The sequence below is a fragment of the Cenococcum geophilum genome (genome assembly GCF_001692895.1).
Source record: "Cenococcum geophilum 1.58 unplaced genomic scaffold K441scaffold_11, whole genome shotgun sequence".
NCBI lineage: Eukaryota > Fungi > Ascomycota > Dothideomycetes > Gloniales > Gloniaceae > Cenococcum > Cenococcum geophilum.
The window spans coordinates 3,126,802-3,136,261 of NW_027137569.1; the positions used below are offsets into that span (position 1 = coordinate 3,126,802).

At 37.2% G+C, this 9,460-nt stretch overlaps 2 protein-coding genes across 2 annotated transcripts; both read right to left on the reverse strand.

The window, feature by feature from the left end:
• Positions 1-2,155: 2,155 nt before the first annotated feature.
• On the reverse strand, positions 2,156-3,394 carry K441DRAFT_656552 (uncharacterized protein). The gene is made up of 2 exons (XM_067648028.1): positions 2,697-3,394; positions 2,156-2,643 (listed from the first exon to the last, which is right to left on the reverse strand). The coding sequence occupies exons 1-2, from the start codon at positions 3,024-3,026 to the stop codon at positions 2,458-2,460; spliced, it is 516 nt and encodes a 171-aa protein (XP_067506644.1). The 5' UTR covers positions 3,027-3,394; the 3' UTR covers positions 2,156-2,457.
• A 3,971-nt stretch (positions 3,395-7,365) lies between these two features.
• Positions 7,366-8,742, reverse strand: K441DRAFT_549687 (serine/threonine kinase 16; the record flags this gene model as incomplete). The annotated part of the gene is made up of 3 exons (XM_067643021.1): positions 7,366-7,871; positions 7,925-8,534; positions 8,614-8,742. 3 exons carry the CDS (start codon positions 8,740-8,742, stop codon positions 7,366-7,368), a joined length of 1,245 nt encoding a protein of 414 aa, XP_067506645.1.
• Positions 8,743-9,460: the final 718 nt, after the last annotated feature.

Below are 9,460 nucleotides of genomic sequence, written 5' to 3' on the forward strand. Positions count from 1 at the left end.
AAAATACATTATAATATTTATAATATAATTACGTAACACGTAAGATATTAAGAAACTTTAACCGGTAGTTAAAGTTATCTAATTAGTTAGATTTGCCTTACTAAGACCTACTATAAAGATATTAGTTTTACTTACTACCTTAACTAAGCTAATAGTGATTTTTTATCCCGGGGATAGAAAATCCTAATTAGCCTATTTAACGCTTAGAACTAGTAAAACCCTATACCGCTACCTAATGCGAAAACACGATATATAATAAGTTATAAGTCTTAACTAAAATTAAATTATTTGGACCTTTAGCTAAAAGGGGGGGTACTATAACGGGACTAGCCTAGTTATAGTAGGAATATCTTAGTGAAATACTTAATAGATAAATTCTAATACTTTAACCGAATTCTGCCGAATTCTGCTAGATTAATTAAATTCTACTAAAGTCTGTTAAAGACCGCGTGTATATATACGCACGCATTAACCACTAAGCCCCTAACTATTTAATTATATAATTCTCTTATTATTCCTTTCTCTTCTTTACGTAACGTCTTGTTCTTAGCAAGAGCTATATACCCTTAGATTTAGATAGAATTTATATCATTTCTTTAAATCTTCCCTAAAGTCTCTTTACGCCCTTATAAACCACTCCACTAGTTATGTTTACGTTGTTAACTATTCTATACCTATATACCCAGCCTATTGACAAGTTTACCGTAGTATTTCCTATAAGGCTTCGTTATACTTAATAGATAGAAAATATTCTTAGATTTAGATATAATTTATATTATTCCTTTAAATCTACTCTAATATCTCTTTACGCCCTTATATTACTTTATATTTATACTACTACTATTAAAATAGTAAACGAACTTAAAACCCCTATATTAAATATAGGTAACCTTAGCCTAGTAATAGGCTGCACTAAAGGCCTAGTATTAGCAATTAATTAAAGTAATCCGCGAAGAACTCTATAACGTTAAGGGACTTATTATTACGGCACCGTAATGGATTTATTTAGGGGGCTCGCTTAAGCCTTGGCATATGTATATAGATATATCCTTTTCTACCTTCTGCTCCTTATCTTAATATCCGAGTCTATAGACTACCAATTGTATAGGCTTGCGCTCGTTGTATTACAGTGCTAGAGTCTTAATTAACTAAGTCGCCGTAACACTTATATTGAAGACCCTAGCATTAATACTATTTATAAGCGAAATTAAAATAACTATTTCTAAGCCTAGCTCGTTAAATACGAATCTTAAACTAGTAATAGTAGCTTACCCTATACTTATAATAAATCCAATACCTAATTATAAAATCTAAAAGGCTCCTTAACCCTCTAATATTTAATTAAAGTTAATATAATATATATCCCTTTATAACTAAGCTCTATTTTACACTTTTAATAAACTATAATTAGTACCCTTATTATAAACTTTATATCGGCAGTAATATAACTATTTAGGGAGGATATAAACGGACTAGTAGTAAAAGCGCAAGAGGCGTTAAAACTAGTTAAACTATAGGATAAGGGGTAACTAAGTTATATAATGAGTTATAGGACTAGTTTAAAACGTAGAAATATAGGAATATAGGAACGTAGAACGTACCAACGTACTAATATACTTAGTATATTTTATAGGAGTTAGGTTATATACTTAAAGGACTATAGCCCCTACCCTAAATACTTCTCTCTTTATAGTAAATCTTAGAATATAATTAGAGTTAAGCTATAAGGCGCTTACTCCATAGTTATATCTTATTATATTTACCTATACACCTCGCCTATTAATAAGTCTACAATAGTATTTACTATAAGGTTTCATTATATATTTACTACTAGACTATAGCTACGCTATAGAGGTCGTTAAACAACTATCGCTACTCCTGTATATACTTTATAATAACTCTAATTTGCTCTTCTTTTATAATTAGGCGCGATATCCACTTAGTAAATACCTTAGATAGCGGTTATATAGGCATTCGCTAATTAACTGGCGTTATCTTAATGGGGATAGACAATTTAATTGTTAATATATTGCCTATTTGGCGGCACTTTCTACTAGATATTATAGAAGTGTATAAGGTAAATATATTAATTAATTATAGAGCTACTTCTACGCATTAATTTAACGGTATTTCTAAGATAATAGCTACTATAGGGATGTAGATTAATTTCGTTAAAAAAGGTAACTACTCTATATATAAATAAAGTTAGATCGCTTAAGATATATTAGAAAAGTCCCTTAGACTATAGAATTAACTTTTTAATAAAAAAGGTTAGCGATATCCGCTTGCGGATATACGTAAGTCCGCTAATTGATTCTATGGTCTGAACTTGCTGGGGCAAGCAAATTCCTGTGGTTGGTCATGGTTTCTGACATTTGGTCATCCTTTTCTGACGCGACTGTAACACGCCTCTAGATATAAACAGTTGCTTTTCTCAATGGAGCACTCCGTGTAGTTCTAAACGGAGCTGTCAATGAACCTCTCAATGGGGGTATTAAACGTAGTCGCAACCGTAGGCTTCAATGACGCTCCCAGATAGACATAACCACCAGGACGCCGAAACGCCGCGGCTATGCACAACTTCCTCACCGAAAAGATACTAGCGGTAGACTCGCCCCCTCCCGAAATTGAGCTCACTACTACCTTGAGGATGGATATCAGACTGGGGCAGCGCTGAGATTCGGTCGCCGACGCACAAATTCATCTAGGTCACCCTTGGTGGCCACACCCAGAACGAACCTCCTGCTGCCATCTGTGACAACCGCAAACTCTTGAGGGCCACTGCCATCAACTCCACCGCTAAAGAACTGCTCGAGATCCTCCAGAGGTGTGTCCATCGTGATAACCTTGTAAGCCTTCCCTCTTCGCCTGAATTTTAGCATTGCTTGTTCCACCGGGTCGCTTTCCTTGACTTTCCCTTCCTTCAGCAGTTGTTTTAGTCGGGGAATACTAAGGTAGCCGAGAAGGGCGCGGTTCTCTTGAGAAACCACGGTAAGATGTGTATAGTCGCGTTCGAAAGCGCTCATCAGAGCGCGGGAGATGGGGTCGGAGGGTTTCGAGGAGAGCGCTGGAGGAGGATCCAGATCTTCTACGGTGGCCTACAGATAATATTCAGTAAATGTGTGATTTTAATTTCATGGGGTGAGGGATTAAGGAAGCATTTGGACACTCAGCCAGTGCCGGTCAAAGTCCTCCAAAGACCCACGTCGGTCATACCTACCCCACGATATTTATCAGCCCAAAGCGACTGTGCGGGCAATGTCGTTGAGCCATTGGCATTTGACGTTGACATAACGCTGGCTATGGCTGGACACAACTTTTGGTAAGTGTTCGATGATATACCCAACGACAAGAGACAAAAGAGGTTGTTATCTCATAGATCAGACCCTCCGTGGATCAGGCCTGGCACCGATACGATCCGCTACGATCCAATAAAATATCGGTTATCGGAAATATATCGGCAACACAATATTGCTAATATTGAGTAAAATATAATAACAACTAGCTTTACGCAGCCTTATATTATAATAGAGCCTTACTACTTTATAAGAAACAGCTATTTATTAAAATAAATAAATAAAACTTAGTAAGAATAAGACCTATAAAATTATTAACTACCGCTACTACTAGCCAAGAATAGTTATAGATATTAATTAATATATACGGAACTATAAAGACTGCTAGAGAGCTATAATCCTACAGGATGAGACCCTAGGATTACTTAAGCTACTCCTAATACTAGAGCGCCCTTAGTAGTATATCTTTATAGACTTTTATAAACTACTTAGGGACCATAATAGATATGATATAGTTATAGTTATAGTTAACCGCTTTAGTAAACGCCTATTCTTAATTCCCTGTTATAAGAATATTAATATTAAAGAGGCAGCCTAGCTATATATTTATTATATCTACTAAATCTACAGACTACTAGATACTATTATATCTAATTATAGGCTATAGTTTATATTAGCCTTCTAGAATAAGTTTACCTAGATCTTAGGCATTAAGCTAAAGCTTTCTACGGCTTACTACCCCTAGATAAACGGTTAAACGGAGATTATAAATTAGTACCTGGACTAGAGGCTTAGGCCCTTTATTACCTATTTTTAGAATAACTAGTCTAAACTACTACCCTTAATAGACTACGCGTAAGTAACCCTACCCTATAACTCTATAGGGTTTGCCCTAATTTAGCTAGAAATGGGATACTTACCCCATATAAGCTTTAACTGGAAAAGGCTAAAAGAACCCTAGACTGTATAAGAGAAGCTATCCTATACTAAGGCCTAATGGTATACTAAATAATTAGAGGAAGCTTAGACGGTAGCCCGCGAGAACCTAGAAAAAGCTTAAAGGTTAATAAAATAGTAGGTAAACAAACACCGTTAAGAGCCTAACTTTGCCCCTAGTAATATGGTCTAGGTTATAATAAAGAATTAGAAGACTAAACGACCTAGCCGTAAGTTAAACTACTAGATAGTAGGACCGTATAAGGTTCTTAAAAAGATAGGCAACTTATATAAAATAAAGCTCCTAGATTTAATTAAAGTTTATACTATCTTCTTGCTTAATAAGTTATAAAAGGCTATAAATAACCTATTACCTAGATAAAAGAACGAGCCTCCCCTACTAGTTTAAGTAAACGGTGATAATAAATAGGAGGTTAATAAAATACTGGCCTATAAGATAGTATAGGGAACGCTAAAATACTATATTTAATAAAAGGGCTATAATCCTAACCTAACCTAGTACTATATATAGAACTTTATAAGCTGCCCCTAAAAGCTTAAAGAGTTTTATAATTAATACCCTAATATGCCTAGACCCCTAAAGTACCTAGATAAATAGATGAAATGCTAGTATAATAAAGACGATAAGTTACCGGAAGAATATAGGGATAAAAACGCACTAAAACCCTAATGCAGCTATCTACTAAATTCTACTATATACTACCGTTTTCTGCCAATACCGTAAAATTTTAAAAATTTAGGAACTTTAACCGCTAGTTAAAGTTATCTAATTAGCCAGATCCGTGCTAAGACTTTTAATAGCTACTCTTTTTAGCCTAGTGCTTCCACTTAGCCCATAATTGCCCTTTGTACTTAGTCTAGACGTACTTATATCCCCTTTATCTCCTCGTCTTATATTTTATAATCCTATATTTATAAGCCTAGTACTACCCTATTTTTAACTAAGCCTAAAGGCAGGCTTTCTTTTAAAGAGGGGGGTAATATAATGGCGCTATCGCACGTTACCTACTAAATTCTGCTATATTCTGCTAACCTATAATTAGCCTGCCCAAAGCTAGCGCCTTAGCGGCTCACCTTATATATTTGTTTATACCGGCCCTAGCGACCCCTTTTCCATCTCTTTAGCTTAGTATCTTTGTAATATAGCATTCTATAAGCTTCGGTTTAGAGGCATTTATATAAGCCGTAACAATATCTATTATTAATTATATTAAGTTTACTTAATTTACTTACTTTACTATATCGTTTACCCTATTGTCCTCCGACCTCCGCTTACCTAAATTAATAATTACTATTACTAGTTATATAGTTAGCATATAATACAATACCATAGAAAGGCATAGAGATATTACTATTTTTAGGCAAATTACGGGTATAAGCCTAGAATATTATTATTACTAAGATAAGTAAAAAAATAAGTGAAATAGTAAAGTAGATAATGGAAACTTTAATAAAACCTTATAAGGACCTCTATTTTATAGCGAAATTAGTATAAAAAAAGATAAAGAAGTACTATAACACTAAGAGATCTAAGGGACTAGATCTTAAGGAGGGGGATAAAGTGTGGCTATTATATAAAAAATTAGATTAGATTAGACTAGGACTATTTAAAATTATAGTTAAGATTTTAGAAGTTATATAACTTACTAGCGAAAATAAAGATCTACCCTATATAGTATATCGCAATGCTAGAGCCAGCGTATAGAGATATAGAGCTACTAGTTTACAAGGTAGACATATATAGAGGGTAAGAGGAAGATAAATAGTAAGTTTTAAAGATCGTTAGTTATAAGAACATTAATAATAAAATATAGTATAAAGTAAAGTGGATAGGCTATAATAAGACTACTTAAGAGCTACTAAGATATCTAAAGAACGCTATAGAAAAGGTATAGGAGTATTAGAAGAGAACGGGTTAAGTAATATTAAGAAGGAGCTAAAGATAAAGGGATTAGTAAAGGGCAATAGATAAGCCAGATTATCTAAGGGATCCGCTACTAGTATATAAGTTATTTCCGCCTCTTCCTAATTAGAATTCTTTTTGGCCTTTTTAGCCTTAAGCTTATAGAGACCTTACTTAGTAAGACGCTACTCCTTAAAGTGTACCTTTTTATAACCCTTTTTAAGACGAACTAGATAAGCGTAAGTAGTCTATTAAGCTTTAAATACTTTTTGCTCTTTAGTATAAATCCGCTCCCTATTATTATAAAGCTTTTATACTTTGGCAAAAGTAGCAGTAAGCTTATTCCTAAGGCGAGACGCCTTAGATTAAATATAAGACCCTATAGTAGATTAGATAAGGAAGTTAGAGACTTTAAAGATTAATAAGACGCGTATACTTAGCGTTAGAAACGGATTAAACATTATAGGACGATTGCATGTTTGCTCGCGTACACTTAGTATAGAAAGAAGGTTGGCAACTGGATAGAGCCGCGATTATAACGTATACTAACTTCTTTTCCTTATAATAAGAATAGGATGGCATAACTTTACTAAGTAAAAGAATAATAGTCACTAGCTAGTTATAACGGTTAGACGTAGAATATTTAATAAGAGGCATTAGGAATAATAAAGGTTATTAATTTAGAGATGGGAATGCTATACCCTAATAGGCGACTTGGAGATAAGAGATATCTTTAAGGATAAAGATAAAGAGGAGGGGGATAGTGTTACGGACCTTATATCGGCAGTAGTACGACTACTAAGAAGAGATATAAATAGGTTGGTTAAGATAATATAGGAGGCGCTAGAACCGATCAAGCTATAGGATGAGGGATAACTAAGTTATATGGCTAGTTACGTTATAGGTTTAAAACATAGAAACGTGGGAATATAGGAACGTAGAATGTACCGATGTACTAATATACTAACATACATAGTACATTTCTTAGGCGCAGTATTGTGTATTTAAAGGACTAGTCCGCAGGTCTCGCCCAGGTTACCACCACACCTATAAGATGTTGTGGATGGAATGGTGTCTTTTCAATAGCTCGAGTCAGAGTGACTAAGGTCTGAAGTTATGAAACATATCACGAACATAGAGGAAACGTACTCATACAAACCAACTAAGCCCCTCCCAAACGCCAAGTCAATCGTGTTGATTACTCCAATTTTACTCTTCAGATCCTTCCTCAGGAAAGGTTGCGATGACATTCTCCACTAGTGTTATCAATTCATCCACGTCAGGTCTCTCGCTTGGCTCAACTTTCAGACACCTCCTGACAACATCTCTAACACCATCATTGATGCCATCATCAGTGGGTGCCTTCTGCTTGCCTCTCTGTGGCATTTCGTCAGGAAATCTCCAATCACCGCCAAGCACACACAAGCTAAGGCTGCCGCCAGTCTCTTCAGAACGGGCTTCAAATGGCGATTTACCAATAAGACAGGCGTAAAGTGTGCAGCCGAGTGACCAAATATCGACTTTTGTGTCAATGGTGCTTCCAGTTTTAACATCGAAAAGCTCAGGTGCCCGGTAAGGCATTGTGCTATGCTCGGCTGCTGTATCTTGTACCGCAAGCGCAAGAGAACGTGAAGTGATAGGTGTTGGAGATGGTGCTAGCGATCCAAGATCCATAAGAATTGGCGTTTTACCGTCATCGGCAATCATGATGTTCCCTAGGATTCAATTAGATGTCATATCTGAAATTTTCGGTAAGACCTTCCCATACCTGGCTTAATATCTCGGTGTGCATAGGCCCTCTCTCCTCCTGGAGATATGCCCTCCTGACTCATTGTAACCTCGCCTTCCATCAATGGCTCCGCTTCCCTTTCCTCCTGATCTCGTTCTCTGCTTGGCCCTCTCCTTCTTGATGCGCTCATCTCTACCTCCTCTGCAGCTTCAGCATCAGCTCTTGCTGCTTCATGCCTGACCCTCCTGGCTTTGCTCTGACCGGTTGGCTCTCCCGGTTCACCCTTAACCTTGTATTGATGCATGGCCTTCAGTGCTCTGCACACTCCAAGAAATAGTACCATAAGTCTCCGCTCAGGGAACTTAGTGTGATTGACTAGATTCGCGTTGATCATGTCCTGCAGATTTCCGCGCCTATAGTAAGGTAATAGTATATATACTGTCTTTGCTCCAGGATCCGATTTGTCCGACGCGACGCTATAATCTATGCTGTGGATGATATTCGGATGTGGAGAGAAAAGACTGTATGCTTCAACTTCCTTCAAGGCTTGTGAGACAGATTCTTGGCCAAAAGGACATCGGATCTTCTTAAGAGCGAAAAGGTGCTGATTCGAAGTATCTTGGACGAGATAGACGTACGAGAACCCGCCCTAGCACCACCAAATGCGTCAGACTCCGCGCCAGGCATGTGAGAAAATTCCATTACTCGAATACGGGGTTGGTACGCACCTCTCCAAGTAACCTAAGAATCTTGAAGCTCCGACTATTGATTTTCAGCTGTGGTGATCCTGGAAAACACACCATACAATTTGTGAAAGAATACACAAGATCAAGGAAGTATGAACCTAATGCGGCCATGTTTCATTGACTGGACAGCTTTTGGGAAATAGAGTGACCGCTCTACCGCGAGTTGCAGTTACGGCCAGAGCAGCGGATAAGCGCGCAGGTTTCTAGGGCCTCGTAAATACGTGATCAGAGTAAACTCCTCGTGAAAAGAAAGATTGTATACGACAGAAGTATAAAGGACGGTATTTGATTGAGTAGAGTGTGAGATGATAGCTTACGACACCTTGAAGGGCCCGTGGTCGTAATAACTGCCGGTTGTTACCGCCCTACATATGAACCACCCTGGCACAACTTTAAACTGGTATTCGAGGCTCGGCTGATCGTCGGTCAGCACAAAAAATCACGTGTTCAGCCAGCCACCTGGCACATAACGTTTTTAGCCACCCAGTCGAGCCAGCCACCCAGTCGAGCCACCTAAGACACATCAAAATCTACCAACTTTAACCTTTTATAACTCCACCCCTATTAAAGACATTTAAATAAATTTTGAAATATAGCTGCTTATATATAAAAGTATTTCATTTATAATATTTTTAAGAAAGTGTTATATTTATTAAGGGCACTACTAGCCGCACACCCCCTAATTACTGCGCGCACACCCCCCAAATTACTGCTCGCACACCCCCCCGAAACAGGCTTAGATCCTTCCTCCTCAGGTTAGAATATCACGTGTGTTTGACTTGTTTACACCCAAATCGCGAAAACAACACCACNNNCCNNNNCNNANANC

Coding starts and splice junctions, on each gene's coding strand:
- K441DRAFT_656552 (XM_067648028.1), bottom strand. CDS start 3,026: ATGAGCGCTTTCGAACGCGACTATACACATCTTACCGTGGTTTCTCAA. Junction 2,644..2,696: donor AGGGTGACCTAGATGAATTT/GTGCGTCGGCGA, acceptor TCCATCCTCAAG/GTAGTAGTGAGCTCAATTTC.